We start from the raw sequence: 19,583 nt of genomic DNA, 5'->3' as shown, positions 1-19,583 counted from the left end.
TTGTTGAAAATAAATATATATAATTAGTGTTTTCCAGTCAAATCTGTAGTTCACACTGGACACTGTGATGAAGTTGACATTTTCTCCCTTAATTAGTGAAATGCTCAGTGTCACTCACCTACTTAATTATGTGACATTTGGTGCATTGTGATAAGAAGGAGTTGGTCCCAAAACAGAGGTTGCATGCAAATATGCATGAATTTCCAAGAGTGTGATGAACAGACACCAGCACACAGAAAGATATTAATCATTGTTCACTTTTGATGGTATTCCCATTCAACAGTAGTGTACAATTGCCAAATATAGCAGCTAATTTCATTTCTACTTTCTTGAGGGTTGTACCACTGTTACTGCTACTCTCACTATCACTACTGCTACTGATTGTGTTAGCCTACTACTACAATAACCATTAACAGATGTGAATGTACTGAGCTTACTGAATGGATATTTTCTCATCACTATAATTTGAACTAATTATGACTTTTACTCCATTAAATCCAAAGATAAATACTCAGCATTGCCTACATTTCTAATGGAATAATTCAACATTTTGCAGCAAACACTAATTTGCTTTCTTGCTGAGAGTTAGATGAGAAGATCGAAACCACTCTCATATGAGAGTGTGGTATCATTCCTCTCATCTAGCTCTGGACAAAAAAGTGAAAGTGTTTTCCCAAAATGTTGAACTATTTTGTTTAAAATAGTTTCTTCCAAATTTTTAAGTTTTGAACATGTTCTTGAAATCCTGCATTAACATTATATCCCTCCCCTTTGGAACAAATGTATATTTACGACTTGAACTTCTAGCAAATAGCAGGAGGAGTGATGGACCTCTCAGATTGTGTCAACACATAGCTTTGGTATTTTACACCAGCTGCAACATTCTGTCTTGATGTTTTGAATAAAATCAAAATCAATTACATGGGAGCAAATTCAGACTCTTGTGATTTTCTATGAAAAGTAAAACATTTCTGAGGGAAATAAACTGTTGAGATAGCATAAAAATTAAAATCCATTTCATTTTGTCTCTGAAATGCAATTTGTAATCAATTTCAATAGCACGCCAGTCGTTCTGTGTGAAAAGATCAGAAGACTTTAATCATAAAACACTGATAAACACATGTAAAAGGAATAAATAAAAAGCATAAAATGACCTGAAGTTATTCATAAAGCTCTCAACTGTAATAAGCCTCCTATGAAAAAATAAAACATTCAATGAAATAAGGAACATTTACTTTAACAAGTTCAACTCTGTAATTTCAGATTTCAAAGAGCTTAATACCTCTCAAAATTAAAAATACTCGAAGGAGAAAGAGACAGGTCATATCTTGTTGCTGAATATGTATCAACATGCCACAACCTGAGGGACAGAGAATGACCTAGACACACACACACACACACACGTGCATAGTATATACTGTATATATATAATTAATATATATCAATCTTAATTTTGTGTTAATGTTCATATTATTGTCATTTTGTACTGTCCAAATATTTGGAAAAATTGTATTTTGATGCTTTAGCAACATTGTTCTTTAAACAATAAAGCCCATTGAATGGAATTGAATTGAACTGAACTGAAAATTGAATAATTGTGCGGTGCAGCAGCAATTCTGCTGCTATGTTTTGCAAAAAAGCTAAGTGAACTTTTACTTTGAAATCCTATTAGATGACTATTTTGTGAAACTTATGAAAATATAATTTACAGCCCTTCTGTTGTGCTTATCACCATACTTTAAAAAGAATTTCTCCAAACTAAAAGAAGCATCACTTTTAAACTTTTTAGAATAGACCATAAGAGCATGAACAGTGGTGTTTTAAAGAAAAGCTTTCATATATTTCTCATTACAACAGGACATTCAGTGGTGATCATTTGCATGCATAATAGATTGCATCTCTTCACAGGTACTGTAAAACCCAAACAAGGAGGTCAACAAGGGGTGAAAGCAAATAAGCAACCTTTTCTGACACATGAGCACAAGTTCACATCACATGGCTTGTGTATTACTTAGAGATGACCTCTGGTCAGAAATAAAGAAGCATTTATTCCTCATAGATACTGTGCCTGTGTGGGGCTAATGATGGGTAAAATGCACAGCAGAGAAGGCAGTGCAAGGCTGTGCTTTGATGAATCGGGTGATTATATTCTGAAACACTCCTTTGCTCTACAAACTGCTGTGGCATAAAGTAATCCTGCTTGGATCTCATTGACTAAAAAGGCCTGCTTGCCATTGATATGTGAATCCCACAAGCAGAGGAGCTTTCTGTCATTCCTGCCTTGGATTATGGAAGGAGGCACCTTTAGTTCAATCAGGCATTGCTGTGGTGTCACCATTTACCATTTAGTTTATTCATCTCATTTACACATCAAATTTCAATGTATGTCTGTAATGCATTGGCAATTAATGGTTTTATTAATTATTCAACAGCAGGGTGTATAGATCTATAGGTCCTCTAGTACTTAAAATGTACTATGTAGCATTTAAAAGGTTTAATATTATTGATAACATTTCTACCCAGAACCACAACCACTGTGAGGGTTTTCACCTGTAGAAATCCCAGTATGTTTGCATGCATTAATTGGTCAATTTCTATGCATAATTGGATGCTTAATGGTCTAGAGCTCCTGCAGAGAGAACTATATCTCAATTTGTCCTTAAGGAATCCCTCAATTGTCATTACATTTGGTATATGTGCACTTTTTGAGCAAAGTTGGTCTTGAGTTCACCTCAGTTCATCCATTCTAGGGTCTTACAAATTTTTCATCAAAATTTAGATTCCGAACAAGCTATATTTGATTTGTTTTATATATGTTAAGAGTTGTGTCTCATGGAAATGTATCTCATGCAATTTAGCATATCTTTGCCATATTGTGATATATATTGATATACAGTAGGAAAATAAAAGCTCCTGGGGATCTAGGCCCCGGGGTTGTTGTCCGCTTTGTTATCAAGCCTTATAGCCCCACTTCAGATCAAAAAATAAGCATGAGGAAATACTTCATATCTTCAGTGGAAGAGGACTGGTTGTGTGTCAGTGAGTTTGGCAGAAGCAAGTAAACAGACTGCTGGCTGGAATAAACATTTTTATTAAGTTATAGTTTTAGAAAAATCCAACACAAATTCACAAACAATGACTAACATGCACAATTTTAGTATACAAGACAAAACAGTTACTTTTCAATATGAAAATGCAACTCTACATGTCAGTATCTCACAGAGATCATTGATTAATACACCAGTATTAAGGTCGGAGAACACACTATATAAAAGCAATAAGGTTGTCTTGGATGGCCATGTTTAAAAAATATATGCAAGCTATTTACACTGCACCAGTTACACTCCTTTCTAGCAACAACAACCACAGAAACCAATCCAATCAAATCAACCTTGTGGATATAAATAGATATGTTGTTGTTTTGTCATCAGTATTTCAACCACTCTAGCGGTTGGCTTCCATCACTTCTTTCATTTTTATTTAGATTGTACTTTGTAGTATGTGTGCAGAAGGCTTGAAATATGTATGCAGAAGGTCGGAAACAGTGGTTTTGATTTCTTATGTGAGCGTGAGCAGAGGTAAGAAACATTAGGCTGAACTACAACTATGTAAATAATAGAGAAGCTCAGAGAAACTGCCACACATTAAAGCACTGTAAATTAATAACCTATGAGCTGGCCATTTGGCGATGAGGTTACCTTATTTGGATATTAACATAAATATTATTACACCACTTGGATCAAGTATTTGCACACACAAGCTGCTTTAGGGCCCAGTCACACCAGAGAGTGGCATAGCAAGATTCATCTGTATGTCCTCATGAAATAGGCGGCGCTAGGGGCTTGGTGACATTAGGAATACTTGCAGGGCTTACCGGTGAACTACTGTAGTTATCGAGCTAATGGCTAACACGCTAGCCAGCTGAGAGCACGCAAGCACTAGTTAGTCCCAATAGCTTTTCAAGTTTCTTTATATTTTCTTTGTAGTGTGCCATTTGTTCCCCTGGCATTATATAGATCTACTGAAACTCCCTCAAAGGTAAGCAATGTCACATTGGTTTGCTATTAATCAATGGCACAAATTTGCATATCTAAGTTCACCAAAATTGAATTTAAGAGATTGAACAAACATAACAGATTTGCTTCACCCTGCAAGTGAATCCCCTAATCTCAGCAGTACCTTTAAAATGAACTGATTTCAGCATGAAAGCTAGCCGTTTAAAATGCTGGTGTGACTGGGCTTTTATGCTTTTGGAAAGAAAGATACAGTACCACTAACAATGGAGCACAACAGCCCAACAATGGTTGTGTTCGACGTAACTCAAAAGAATCAACCAGCCAGTCAATTTCAGGTCACTGCTCCATTTCAAAGTCACTATCTACCACTAAACTACAAAATACTTTAAAAATCTGAAAAATTGAGCAAATACAATGAGATTTCTGGCAAAACCAAACCAAAACACACAAAAAATAATGCCTTTGAAGTCGTCTGATAGGGAGAGAAGTAGCAGACATCTGAAACATCATTGACTGTAACACAATAGAACGAGTGCAATAAGAACGTGGCCATCAGTCAATCAAGCAGCTGAATTATGACAGCTGTAATAATGGGGCAGGAAAATCAATATCCCATTGATTGGTCTGCAGCAGTCTAATCAACAAGCGCAGGGCTTTATGTAACCAGTCAAGGAACAGATAGGACAGCCTGATTATGTCGGCCATTTGGACTTTTTACGAGGCCTCTGGGGTCTGCACACCTGTTCAGATGGCTAAGTGAGGACATCCAGTCACCTTGCATCAATTCCTTGTGCTTTCATTCGACTTTGGAGAGGGGGGGGGGGAGTGCAAAATACAGACGACAACAGCCTCCGAGCTAATGACCGTACACAGCCCCATGTTCGGCAAAGGCACAGTAATGTGTAGCAGTTCAGTTGACTGTATCCTTCCACATCCACATGAACATTGTCAGGACCCCAGTAATCACACCTCGGCTCTTACTTGGGTGGTTTTTGACAGACTCATCCACATGATAAAAGGGCGTGAAAAGTAGCTCCCTCAGCAGAGTAGCAATGTTCTTTTGTTACTGTTCAGTCTGGTATGTGTCCAATAGACGGTGATAGGGTAGGAGGGTGAAATGACAGCCGTGCCTTTCGCTCCATTTCCAGTCAGGGCTCTTTCACCGTGGTATTGGCATCAATTATTCTGATGCCTTAATAGCACATAAATTATGCCATGAATGGAGTCATACATTTATTATACCACAGACCATAAATACTGGGACCAAAATTTCCACCTTATATCTCAATCCATTGTGGCTTTCCTAAAGCTTCCAACCCTTTTTGTCCTAGGTGCTCCGGTGTACTTATCTCAATAAAAATTTAATCAACATACCCTTTCCAATAATGGGCTTCCACTACATTCTGCCACAGAGTTTCCTGTCCTTTGTTGCTAATTTCTTCAGAAAGAAAAGCAAACAACACTTCCTCTGCAACATGAATCTTTCTGAGCTATTTGAAAAGGAGAGGAAAAAAATCAGAGTGAGCTCTTGTGAAGGCACTGTTATCCTGTAGTCCATTGTGCACTGGGCCAGCTGGTCATCTAGGGTGTAGATGGTACATGTTCTGTAATATGATATACGTATCTAGAACAGAGGTTGTCTAAATGTAGAGGAGGAACAGTACACATGGGATCTGCTTGACATAGTAACACCACACATCTCTGTTCTCTGCAATCCCGGCTTTTTCGCTAGACTGAGAATGCAGACTGTGATGGGCATTTATTATTTAGAGGAGCATGAGATAGAGAACAAAATGCCAAGATCTATCAGGGTATTGTAGAGAGAGCCTTTAGCTCAGGAGCCTGTGGCTCTCGAACAGACCTAATATTATTTCAGTATGTAGAGATAAGTCGGTTTGAGACACAGTTGATCAATTTGCTATGCATCCTTTATACTGTATGTTTGACAAAGCCTGGTAAAACTTCAAAGCATGCAAGGGATGTCTCTTTTGGGAAAACCTGCAAAAAATGATATAAGTGCTGATAATAGTTAATAAATTGACTTAGTTTAACCTCTACAATTCCTTTTCGAGACAATAAAATATGAATGCAACCAATGATTACAGGCTAATCTTTATGTTGAGACGTTGACCTTGAGATGATACGTTTTTCTGAGTACACTTTTTTGCAAAACATTTTTAAATAGTTCTAAAGAAACCATAAAGCAAGCAGCCTCTGTCAACTACTTTGGTATGGACTGTATGTGTAAAAATGGATTTTAAGGCATTAGTATCTCCAAAAGATACTAAAAATATAAGTCTTGTAGACATCATAACTTCTAAAATGAAACCTAGAGCACGCTGGCACTTATGACGCTGGAAGAAATACCAAAAGATATCATGCAGGCAAATCATCACGTCTCTATCTGATGGTCCATTAAAGTTAGTGGTGTGGTCCCTTAAGAGTTTGGCGCAGTCCAGGCCTTTCCAGTCTCTCCCGGTCCTGCCACTGAAGCCTGGGCTTTCTGCCAGTCCAGTGAAGGGTTAACATAGGACAGGCTGACTGAAGGGACGGGTGGGAGGAAGGGCGCTCCGTAGGCTCTGATCACCAGACGGAGCAGAGCAGCGCACTGGTGATGACTGCAGAGAGGTACAATGAGCTGGGACAGCTCGCTCCTGAGCCCCGCGCTCCCATGCCTGCAACCAAAAGCAGCAGAGCAGCTCATGAGGAACCAGAAACACCCCTCTGATCAAAAGCAAGAAACCTGCATTCTGCTGTACTATCCTCTAAATTTCTGACAAGTCGTTATAAATCAAAAGCCAACTGTGATTTCTTTTCCATATCTATATTATTCCCTGCTTTCAACAGGAGAGGCTATTTAAGTATCCTGAGAAGATAAAGTTCATATCACATCAAAGAGGAGAGCGGCAAACTGGGCCGCCTCACAGTTTTGCACAGCAGTGGTATGGGAGCACAGGACTGCTTTATATGCTGCAGCGCTGTGCAGCCAGTCAACAAGGAATAATAACCCAATGGCAGAGATGGATGACACCGCGCACGCATTTCTAAAAAGGTCGCTTTTCTTGCACTAGAAATAAGTCTATTACACATGGTTGGAAAGGGATGCAATCAAGCAAAATTAAAAATTCTCTCTGAATTATTGAATCCTCACTTAAGCTTTATCAGTGGTCAAAAAGGAAATGGTATGAGGAAGGAAAGACAACAGTAAACTCACTTAATTTGTGGATGTGGATGGGTTCACTGCCCACACCTTCGCCCCCTTCACTCATGGCCTTGATCTGAATGAGATAGTTGTCATTGGAGGAAAGGCTAAGTTCCACAGTGGTTTTGTTGGTCAAGATAGTGTTGATGTCATTGTAACGATGTCTCTTCAGCAGCACCTGAGGCAGGGGAGGGTGATGCATAAAAATGAGCTAATGCAAAGAGCGTCATCCTTGATACTGTAGATAAATCAGAGCTCCACAGTGAATCGGGACCTACCAAATATCCAGTGACCTTTGACTCTGTCTCCATGGCTACTACAGGGTCCCAGTGCAGCGTGAGGGTGGAGCCAATCATGGTCCATTGTATGTTGAGTGGAGCCCGATCTGGTGCTAGAAAAAAGATCCAGAAGTAAAGATTGTGACTGTGATACTGTGATTGTCTTTCTAAAGGAATGCACATAAATAGAACACTTCCCAGATCCAAGATTTGACAAGAAAAATCATCCTATCAGTCTGAATAATACATTGAGGCTGCAGCAATGCACCCTCATTTATTGAGACAGAGAGGATTCTCGCCATATTCCAAAATAAAATTCTAGCATCAGTGCTGGATGGTCACTTGTAGCTAATCTCTTGCCACAGGAAATGAAAAAGAGATACAGCCAGAGGAAGCTGAATTCTTTGATTCTTTTGGTGCTATGAAACAAAATGATGCTGGTGTCTATTTTCTTTACTCATATTTCTGTATGTCTAAAGGCTGAAATACCCAAATTTCAAGAATCTACTGTAGCTTGTGCAGCAGTTGTCTAGTTTAGCTTTAACATCACTTTTAACATCCCTTTTAAACACCTACTTTTTCCTCAGCAGCTACATTCTAACCAACCCACTGTCCTTTTTTTCTCCATATTTTTTTCCCAAGGTAAATACAAAGCTTTCTTGTCAGATTGAATTTTATTAGCGCAACCAACAAAGCTGAAGAATGCTGCGCCCATCATGTTGAGGACAGAACAACGTCATCTGAGCAGCCTGACATGGTTCATGAACGAGTGCCATTTAGAAATTATTTCAACGTCCCCCTTGGGGGACGGACTCACGTGGTTTCTTTGTGGTGGTGTTGATGGGCGCCGACTGCGGCCCGGGGCCAGCTGTATTGAAAGCTGCCACAGAGAGGTAGTATGCTGTGTTCGCTTTCAGCCCCGTGATGTTAACCAGTGTGTAGTTTCCAGATATGCGCACTTTGCCAACAGTGTCAGGCTTGGTGTCGTCTTCCCAGTACACAACCTGTTGGGGCGGGGTAAAAAAAGTCCCAATCACATGCACAAACAGTCAGATTTCAGTGGTGCATTTCACTGCATTATTGAAATTCATATTCCAGCATGAAATCTGAAATGCTGTTTGTATTACAGACAGGGAGGGAGGGAGCGGTAATGAATAATACATTTTTCTCTAGTGGAGTCTCAATTACTGATGCACATCCTCTCAGCCACCCTGGTCATATAAATAGAGCATTAGTGGGTCACACTGTATAACTGACCCAGGAAGAAAAAAAAATCATCATTATTGTCTGTTTTCTTCATGAAAATAACTCTTTTGTCTGAGGAAACTGAATATTAAAAAGTGTATTTTGAAATGTTTTATCTAAATCACCACTTTCTACAGCAAGGAAAGGATTCTTTACTCTGTAAAACAAGATGCAGAGTTTGCTTCCCTTCAGGCTATTAGCCTCAAATTAAAGGTGCAGGTGAAGCGATATTTGATAAAGCAAACAGAGTAATTTGCCGCTTGCTTTGAGTCATCTTCAATATTCATGCATCTGGTATTAAGTGACATAAGAGTTAAGTCAATAAATAATTAAAGTGAAATGTGAAGTCTGTCCTCGGGGATCTCTTGCTATTGCATCGTCCAAAATTATTGTATTTCAAATTTGTTAACAATTAAAGCTGTGTATGATTAGCACCAGAATTCAGTTTGCAGTAATGTAATCTTTTGAGCAGTAATAAGTGATTACATTAAACTGAAAGTGGATTGCATTTGCAATCCTAACACAGTCTAATTAAAGGCTGAGCGCCATACATGTGCAGATCCATATTGTTGGTGGCCTATTGAGATTCACTGGCTTAAATCCACTTCAGGACTGCGTTTGGAGAAATGAGCTCTGTTCTAAAAGGACAATGTGGCCAGCGCTATGGCAACTGGAGAGCTTTGTGCCGAGGGCTCAAGGTGACAGATATTGAAAGAGCACCGGGGGGAGAGGAAAACAGCAAAGCCCTCTTTGCATTCTTGAAAGGATGAGGGATTTTAGTCTCCTCTTGTGGGTTTGCTGTTGGTGCACCAAAGTGCTGCGGTCATCTCATGATATTATTACTCTTAAAACAAAATCTCTGTAGAGATACACAAGAAGATAGAGTAGAAGTAAAAAAAAAAGAAAGAGAAAAAAACTAATTTCAAGAACAATAAAGGATGGTTACGCAGTGATAAACAAGCCATAGGGAAAAGCTCAATTATCATGTTATTTGGAAAAAAAAAAAAGAAAAAGAAAAAGAAAAAGATTTAGCAGTGAGTCATAACATACCTCATATCCAAGCACTCTTTCAGGGATGGCAGGGAGAGCTTCCCAGATCACTTCAATTTGCACTGCAGACACACTTCGAGCCCTAACCCTCTTAGGAGTCACACTGGGGACTGCAGAAATAGAGCGCTGGTGAGAATCCCTGAGACTCATCCAACACTATCACACACACACTAATAGCAATAAGAAGGAAGAACAGAATAGACCTGTAGTTTCACTGAAAAGCTATTTCCCCCGCTCTCTTTTAATGGGATCTGTGACTGACATAAGGGAAGACTATCTGCCCAGCAAATTCAATTAACAGGATACCTCCCTGACAGCACAGTGTGGTAAGTGTCAGCTAGGATTTCCTGTAATCTACCAGCACGATAACTAATATCAAGTTGACATTCCAAGCTTTAGAGGGGAGGGAAATAACAGCATTGAAAATTTTTTTTTCATCATTACTATTCAAGGTCATAGTTGTAAGGAGAGAGATTATAGCTTATTTGAGCGTCACTCTCTGCTGAAGTTTGTACCGTACCTTCCTCTGCTGAGAACACTGTGGCAATAGAGCTGAAAGGCCCCTCCCCTCGATTGTTGTATGCCCCCACTTTCACATCGAAAGGTGAGAAGGGAGGGATAGTGTCATTGCGGAAGACGTAACGTGCCACGCCAGGTGTGGAGATGACCGCTCGCGTCCACGTGACCATGCCCACGGGCCTGAAGGCGATGATGTAGCCAAAGCCCTCTCCGTTCTGCAGTTCCTCAGGCACAGGCTGGGAGCAAAACACAAAACTATAGTGATATTAAAATGCATACAGACAAAGAAACAGACAGGCCCTTCTCTGCGCTGTACCTCGACCATGGGCTGCTGTGATTAGACACAGCCTCTTTTTTTTGCTGTTGCCACTCATAACATTCCAGAATCACCTTTTACCTTATCTTTTCCTCTTGCATGGCTATGTACTTGTGGCTTAAGTGCAAAAAGGAAGTGGAAGGAAGTGCTCTCTGTCCCTGCATTTGGAGGGAGAAATAGCACTCGGAGACTGAGCCAGAGGAGAGGTGTCTCGCTCTAATGTGGGTCATAAAATTGCTCCGTTCAATTCTGCACAATTAAGCAAAACCATTACTCGGCGATGGAGGGAACAGTAAAATGTGACAGATGACTTACCTCCCATGTTATCACTAATTCAGACTTTGTGCCGCCTCCACCTCCGACATCAGTGGGAGCTGTATCAGGAACTGAGAGGCAAAGCCCAGAGGGGAGCAATTAGAACACAGTTTACAAAGCTCAACGGCAAGCCTCAACTGTACTTGTAGCCCCATGACAAGGCTGTCTGCTGCAGAGACTGTCTTCTATTTTACACACCACAAATCCCTCACTCTGTGCAAAAACAAACATTCCAGAGAAAAGTGAATTACCAATATTGCAGAAATGTCACCATGCATAAACAGCAGGCCAAGATCTGTAATATTTTGCAAAAGACATTCAATTCAACCCACTCCACTCGTATTCCCACTCAGCTGTTTATGCACTGAGGTGTGATGGCAAAACTGATAGTGTAGGTGGAGGAGCACTCACGCATATCCTTATAGTATCTTTAAGTAAGTGGAGCATCACATTTAATGTGTCATATCAGCAAAGGGTTGAAGCAGCATTTATCTCTGACGTTGAGCTCCCGATGTATGGTTGTCTGTTTGGGCTGAATATCGGGAACTGAGATCCCGTTATTTCCTGGGAATTCTTGCCAAATCTGTTCCTGTTTTACAGGAAAAATACCTGCAAGAAGCTGGGAATTGTAGTATGTGTGTCTGTGTGTTTGCATACTGATGTCTATGCACTAAAACAAAGATTAATGTCATTAATGTTAACAACTGCCGTAGCTTTATTCCGACCTTGAAATGCCATTATTACGGTAATATAAGTGTTAAATACATCAGAGTCATTGCACGGTTGCTAATGCTCAAATTCCAGGCTCTGTCTCCTGCTCTAACACCACCCTAACAAATGTGCCAAATAAAAGAAAGAGACAAAGCCAATCCTTGATTAAAAATTTAGCTATATAAGCTACCTCTTGTACACAGGTGTGCAAAAGCCACAATTCACTGACAGAGGTGTACACACACAGACCTTTCCAAAAATAAGGGCATGAATACCTTCATGTATGTTGAGTTTTGCTTCTCACTTTGCGTCTGTACAATTTTGTGGGTACTACAGTTTAAAATTTGTCTTTCAGTGCTATTATGGCAGAGTCTGTAACGGTTTGGATAACCAATAATGTCACGTTTCACTGAATGTAAGTCTAGGTTTTGCAGAAACATCAATAGTAATGTTCTGTTTGTACACTTTCCTTTGAATTTATTAATACCTGTAGCCATTACACAACAGCAGGATCAAACGATTATGAAAAAAATCAGAAAATAAGAATAAACATCCTTTATAATTACTTATCTGCAGTTCTGTGATTAAAATCAAATTGTCATGGCATACAAGCCCAGGAAGAGTGTGATATATTCAGGGTAAAGATGGCTGTATGCTTGTTGGACGGTGGTAAATGCCCATTATACCCCCTTCCCTTGCACCTTTCCAACGGCGGATAAGAGGGGCCATTTCTGTAACTTTCCAAAACGGACAAGCTGACATTCACACCCACTTCATGCAGTGATTGGCCAGCTGTGCGGAGGTGAGAAAGGAGTCAGGGTTTCAACGTCTCCCGCTAGCTCTCCTTTTTCATTCTTGACATAGCTATTTATTTCACTTTTCATGTGAACAAATGAGTGCAATGCTATGACTGCCTTCCAGGAGAGACTGTCTGAAAATATGCGCTGTTATCCTAGTATTTAAACGATATTGCGTCTCTCCCATCCCCCTCCCCTCTCTGTAATGGTCGGCTTTTCAATCCGCCTTTGAGTGACTATGAACACATTTGATTTCCAACATGTACAAAACTTTGTAAGAACTAGCCCTGAGCGATCATAAATAAAGCTTAAGTAATCCATCACTGAAATACTATTGTCTATATGCATACATGTGTGCAGTTAAGAGTTAAGTTTTACATACTGGCATCCTCTGTCCTGGTCTTGGCCGAGGCTGGACTGGGCTCTCCCAGACCCACGCTATTCCGTGCCACCACCCTGAACTCATACTCCACCCAGGCGTTCAGACCCACCACTGTGGCTGTGAGCATGTTACCGTTGACCACCTCAGGGACTGCAAGTTGGATATTAAATCTTTTGAAAATCAGGCTGGTGAACAACATGACAGAAATTGAATGATGAATAAATAAAAGGATCCACATTAATACTACAAGGGGATGTGTGGAGTGTTTGAAGCTACCTGTGTCAACAACCTGCCAGCCCACAGTAAAAGGCGTCCGGCCCTGGATGATGTAGCCTGTGATGGGACTGCCGTTGTCTCTTCCGGGAGTCCAAGAAAGCTGGGCTGTACTGTCTGTGATCTCCTCCACTGCCACTTTGTCCGGAGGACCTGGTGGACCTAAATCAATGAGACAATGAGCAAGGTGAGCTTCCCTCCCGCTCCAAGAAGCCTCCCCTCATCAAACTTATCAAGGCCATCACGCTCCCTTTAATTAAGGGCTACGTCCTTGGTGTGTGCATGCAGGGACTTTTCATTCACTATGTGGGCGATGTGCTGGGCTGCAAAGTGATTACTGAACACCAGCACTGGAAAGAGATACTGGAGGGGATCATTTATGAAAGGGGTAATGAGTGAGGAGGGAACACCAGGAAGAGGAATAAGAGAAGTCAGTACAGTGAGAGAAAGAGAGAGGAGTGTGTTTATGACTGTTACACACTCGGGCGTTACGATGTTGCTGTTGTTTGCTCTACTGCTCCATTATTCAAATGTTTTCCATGATATTTTGCCGATGTGTAAATGAGCCAATTATAGTCATTTTCTGTGGTAAACATTGCTTTCTCAAAGCACCTGGGACAGCTATTGCAGTTTGTTAAGAGCATGAATACCAACAGGGGGGCGACGCTTCCTATAGGCAACATAGGCGGCCACCTATGGTGCCACCCAGAGGGAGGCGCCAAAATTGCACCCAGAAACAAAAGAGTGCAAATGTCCCCAACCTTAGTCCAAATACACTAAAATGCAAAGGCTTAATAATTTAGTAATAGCTTAGTTACATTTAACAAATGGAAATGAAAAGCTGATAATACACATTTTTGTTAACATTGTTATATCATGTTTATCATTGATTCACTTTTAAAATATCTACATCAAATGATGCAGCAGGTGCTGGTATCAGCAAATGGCGTATGAATTACACGGCAATTTCTTAAGTCATTTTGTGTGTTATGACAACGCATTTTTTGCTTTTTGCATGTCATTTCACGCCATTTAGGTTGTAAATTCAGTCGCCAAAAACAACCTATAATTATGTTTGAGTGACATGGGAAGTGACACATTTCTTTTCTTTTATAAGGTGATTTTGGCTTATTAGGGGGAAGTGGGACTAACCAGACATTTTAACTGTCATGTCGAGATATTTTAACCAGACATTTTTACCGTCACATCAGACATTTTTACTGCATTTTACTGACCAATTTAACCCAAACCATGATCGTTCCCTAACCCTGACCAAGTGGTTTTTGTGCCTAAACCTAACCAACAGCGTTAAAAGACACGTGAAAAGCTTAAAATGCTTAGATGCTTCATGGGATGGCTATTTATACGCCATCCCATGAGATCACGTTGTCCTGCAAGGTATATTTACAGCAAGTCTCAGAGATTTTTAACATCCCTCCCTGTTAAACTTCCCTACATCTTCATTATTTCTACAGACGCTTCAATGCCACATTATTTTACACTACACACATTGGTCTATTCATACTCTAGTTTGAATTCATAAAATCAATAGGCTCTCTTACCTTTGACAACTAGGATGGCAGAGGTGGACAGGCTCTCCACATCAGTGTCAATAACACAGACATATTTCCCTCCATGGTTCAGCTGGATGTTACGGATCATCAGATCCCCTGATATACTCTAGAAGAGAATATGAACAGTGAAAAAATAAGACAAAGTAAGAGATGTAGTTTCATTTCATCATTTAGCTTTTGGCCCTGGGATGTTTTAACATTTAGAATGCACGATCACAGCCTCTCCAGGCCACTGAGTTTTGCATCTCTTCAAACACCAACAACAGAAATGGGCAGATGTACTCTGCACAAATCGGCTGTCCTTCAGGCGCTACGCCACCAACCAGTCCCCCAATCCCCTACAAACACCTACCAGCTACACACAGGAAACACAAAACAAACATAGTCTTGTTAATTGGCAAGACAATCCTAATTATTCTGTAATTACATAAGATCAAGCAAGATGTAAGTATAACTCCCAGTGTAAAGAACAAATATTATTTTACATGAGCAGCATGCATGCTATGGCCATGAGGGAACAGAACAAAACATCACAACAACTTTCTCATCTGTGTAAGAACATTACTTTCATGTGTAACTCTATGAAGGAGATATTTTAAAGGATAAGGCATGGTTTAATTATGAATTTTTCATGCTGTCAAAAAATCCCATGAAAAATCTGAAACCAACAATGAAGATGTTATTCTTAACATCTTCCCTACCCTCTCAGTGGCACTCCTACTGTGGTGATTCTACTGAAGATGTAAATCTTTAAAAGTAAATAACAGACACAGTATACAGTTTATTATTTTAAAAAAAGCTCAGTAACTTCCTAAAACAGCTGGGCACTGTAGGTTTTAGCAAAAGTTACTAAAGCAGGAATAAACCGTCAGTTTTGGGGAACTATTTTAACCGATGGATTAATACACATCTGGTGTGTTTACAGCACTGTATGTGGGATTAAAATTCAAAATAAACTACAGTGCCCATGGTCATTGTAATGAAAGAACATGTCACCCCATGCAACAGTGTGACTCACTGATGCAATTTTAATAATTTTTGGACAACAATGGAGCCCTAACACAAAATATTGGTTCTGCACTGTGAGACACAGTCACAACAGATGATTTTGAGCTTTGGCAACAAAAAACAGCTTGTTTAAAAAGTCTCACAGAGTCAGAAATTTAGGACCCAATTCTCACAGTGTGATTGTTAACTATGACACATGTATAAAACCAACCAATCAGAATGTGGCATGACATGAATACACTGGCCAACACCACTTTGTAAGTGCCCATAGAAATATAAGCATGGATATTACATTGCTGTATAGTACGTTTTTAAAAAGCATTATAATAGCCAAAGCTTGTATTTTGTTCAATTTCATTCAAAACATGATATGTTCATTTCACAACCCGGCATGTTGAAAAGTTGATATTGTAAAGGCTGACACGGATTGCAACAAAGATTTTCAGTAGACCAATTTTACACAGTGTCACAAGCAATGAAACTGTTAGACTGCACTGTGTATATGCAGTGAATTAATCCTTTAGTGGGATCAATTCATTGTTGCTCTTGGTCTTTTCATGAGATTTGGTGACAGAAAATTGACAGAAAATCTCCCGTCTTTATTCTTTTCAACGACATGCAGTATGTATTCAGGGGTAAAAAGTAATTTACAATGCTGTATTAACACATTCTATCCAGACACTGTTATCCTGTTCTCATTTGTCTGTTCATGGGGATCTGCCTACTGAAAGTCACCTCTTGAAGTAGTCCGTCACAAAGAATGTCAGCCTGTGAAAAGGAATGTGTTGCTTTAGAAACGAGTCACCTGGGGCTGAGCCAGGCAAGGCTTGCTGCAGTCATAGCAGATTTCATCACCCCCAGCGGGTAGTGATCATAGCTCCACTCTGCAGCAACTGGACATGAACACCCGTGGATCTCCACCTCTCTGAGGCACCTGACAAAGCAGAACTGAGCCAAATGGCATTTCTTTGCGACCATCGGCTAAAGAGACTACCTCTCCTTCTCTCTTTTCCCCTCCCTTTCATCTCCTCTCCTTTTGCCTGACAGTTTTTAGGCGCAGCTCGCCATGTCTGATTCTCTCTCCAGTGTCAGCAACCACCTGGCCGATCCGAGAGCTTGCTTTAATTATGTAAATGAATTCATCAGAAGCTGTTGAGCAGGGGACTGGTACCGTATTTCCTCAAATAGTGGCTGGGACTTTTATTTATCTCAACTGCAGAGGGTTCCAGGCCTTTATTGCAAGCAGGCTTATATTAGAGAGAGGCCTTTATTTCTAATTCCTTCTGTTTGATAAGTATATCTGCTAATATTTTAGTACAAAGCCTTCTTGTTTTCTGATCTGCTTCCGTTTGCTCAGTTAAATTTTTGTTAGTGCATTACCGGTAATCCACTTACTCCGATGTGCAGAATAATAATTCTAGCGCCTGATCTCCACCTGGAACATTTTGGCAGTGCACCACTTGGCTGTAGCGCACAGGTAACATGCTCATGGATGCATGCTCTCTGGCTTAGCCAAGTTACCCTGGTTACCCTGGTTACCCATGCTCATGTAGTGTCGCTGCCATTATTATTATTAAAACATGCACCGTTATCACCATATTTAAATGATATTGCGTCTCCTCTGCCCCCCTCCCCTCTCTCTGATGGTCGTTTAGAGGGCTACGCATGGACTCACAGAACTGAGGTTACATCCAGGTAACTACTATTTATGCTTAACTGGCATGCACATTATATAACAGATACCAGGAGTTTTTCCACCCTTGTTTTTTTCCCCAGTCCGTTTTTGGGGCCAGCCTTTATTTGTTTGTGTCGATCACCCCCCCCCCCCCCCGGCCATTATTAGAGACTTACACTATAATCTTTTATTTGAAGAAATACAGTAATCTCTCTGGACAGGGGAAAAAGATTATATGAAAACTATATCTCATTATATCCCTACACACAGAACAGCATCATTAGTAATTTCCATTTGCATTCATGAAGATATGAATTTGGCATGTCCACAATACTGTGAGCATTGGATGGCATTCAGACATGATGTCAGCCTTTAAAACGTGAATGACAATGATCAGACTATTGACCTTAGATGATAAGTTGGCACTATAAAAAGCAAAAGAGAGTGTGTAAAGTAATTTTATACTGACAGGCTCTGAACAACTGACTTTGCCCTTCATCAAAAGGAACAAATATTCTCAAAGAGTCATCACATATCATTATTTCAAGGCATAAGGATTTCAAATGAAGATTTATACATACTAGGCCTACCCTTGGTGAATGCCAGCCAGCTCATTACTTAATTATTTCGGGGCTCAAGATTCATAAATAGGTATGCAAATTCAATCATGGCAGAGGGAGATGATAAGAAAATGTTCTCCCTTGAGGTAAGGAAATTAGAAGTTGAAGGGATGAAAAGTATAAAATGAGGACCCTCTGTATGACTGAAATGGCATATCACCAATATATTTTTAGAAGTGTAGCACATGGCAGCTCACACAGCCAATTCAAAAGGTAAGGATCCCGATTATTGACCTGATAGTGCCATTAGTTGAGGTTTTTATAGAATATGAATGTAAGAATGTAACTGATCTTAATGGATATATACTTTTTTTTATATTCCATCCACCACTGACTGCAAGGAAACTTTTCAATGGATATGTCTTGGCATACATTTCTCTGCTTGGGTGTTACTGATGTCTAAGAGGCCCTCAGCAGGGCAGTGGAGCATACCCTTGCACATCACACAGTATGTCCCAATTAATTCCAGAATAGCTGGAAAGTAGCTGAGTTTAATGCTTGAGATGACTCACCCCGCCCACTCTCTCAAAATGATCGCTGTCTCGCTGGAAGTCGATGAGCTGGCCGTTGAATGCCCACGAGAAAGAGACATCCAGAGCTGGATCGCAGGCAATCTGGCAGGGTAACACGATGCTCTCGCCAACAATAATCTCCATGTTAGTAGGCCTCATGGTGATTCTGGTGGGCTCTGGCCAGACAACAAACGACAGTGTACACATGTTAATATCTCTGCCCCGGGAACCTTTAACACCACCATGACCCCTGCAACTGCCATCTCCCTCCAATTCACGGCTAAATCAAGCCACCATCATTAAACTACCCATAGTTGTGTGCTATTCCTGATTTTAATAAGCACTTAAATTCCAAGCCTGTCCATTAGCAACATTTAATGACATCTCCAGTTCACACTTTATGTTCCGGGATCAATTTGGAAGAAAATGTATGAAACAGGATTACAGAGATGGGAGCGCATTCCCATTGGTGACTGTGGTGGATTGGAAGCCTTAAGAGTATGTTGAGGAAAGGTCACAGTAATTAAATTCTATGACATTAAATGGTTCAGCTGTCAGTGTATGAGAGGAATAAAAGCTAATGAGAAAAATAAGTCAGGTGGCTACACACACACACAATGGATTAAACCGGAGGAGCACATGAACGTGTTATGTCACTGCATTCATAAATAATGACCTTTACCTAAATAAAGAATAACGTTTTGTTGCTTGCTTAACTGCTGTTTTGCAAATTGTATACTAGCAACATTAATCTGACGATAACCTTGGGTAATGGTACACATGGCTTATAGTGTGAATATAAAAGAACAGAAATTAGGGTATTTTCAAGCCATAGAATCATGAGAAATGGTTGACCTCTATGTTGAAAGAAGTGAGGGAAAGTTGACCATTTGCTAACCCCCTCCTCCAAAAAGCTTTTCAACCATAACCCGGCGTGGCATTTCTGAAACTGGATGTTTAAATAGCGTGTCTTTTTTAACTTTTCAAAACCAAAAATACAAGAGCAAAAAATGTTTGAGTTTGTCTGTACTACCATAAGTTGCAAACGTTAGCATGGCTGACTAACAAGGGTGTTACCTACAATAGTAAG

General features: G+C 40.1%; 1 protein-coding gene across 3 annotated transcripts in view; it reads right to left on the bottom strand.

Moving 5' to 3' along the window:
- Positions 1-3,075: 3,075 nt before the first annotated feature.
- The window catches only part of cntn3b (contactin 3b), a 55,001-nt gene continuing 38,493 nt past the window's right edge, over positions 3,076-19,583 (bottom strand). For all 3 annotated transcript variants that reach the window (XM_042407386.1, XM_042407387.1, XM_042407388.1), the window contains 11 exons: positions 18,494-18,669; positions 14,667-14,784; positions 13,108-13,266; positions 12,832-12,981; positions 10,942-11,012; positions 10,312-10,546; positions 9,792-9,901; positions 8,314-8,500; positions 7,497-7,609; positions 7,231-7,396; positions 3,076-6,691 (listed from right to left, as the gene is read on the bottom strand). In XM_042407386.1, coding sequence (XP_042263320.1) covers positions 6,600-6,691; positions 7,231-7,396; positions 7,497-7,609; positions 8,314-8,500; positions 9,792-9,901; positions 10,312-10,546; positions 10,942-11,012; positions 12,832-12,981; positions 13,108-13,266; positions 14,667-14,784; positions 18,494-18,669 — 1,577 coding nt within the window. In that variant the 3' untranslated portion in view covers positions 3,076-6,599. The remainder of the gene's footprint in view (positions 6,692-7,230; positions 7,397-7,496; positions 7,610-8,313; positions 8,501-9,791; positions 9,902-10,311; positions 10,547-10,941; positions 11,013-12,831; positions 12,982-13,107; positions 13,267-14,666; positions 14,785-18,493; positions 18,670-19,583) is intronic.

The sequence above is a fragment of the Thunnus maccoyii genome, chromosome 3 (genome assembly GCF_910596095.1).
Source record: "Thunnus maccoyii chromosome 3, fThuMac1.1, whole genome shotgun sequence".
Lineage (NCBI taxonomy): Eukaryota > Metazoa > Chordata > Actinopteri > Scombriformes > Scombridae > Thunnus > Thunnus maccoyii.
This window is presented reverse-complemented; position numbering and strand designations above follow the sequence as displayed.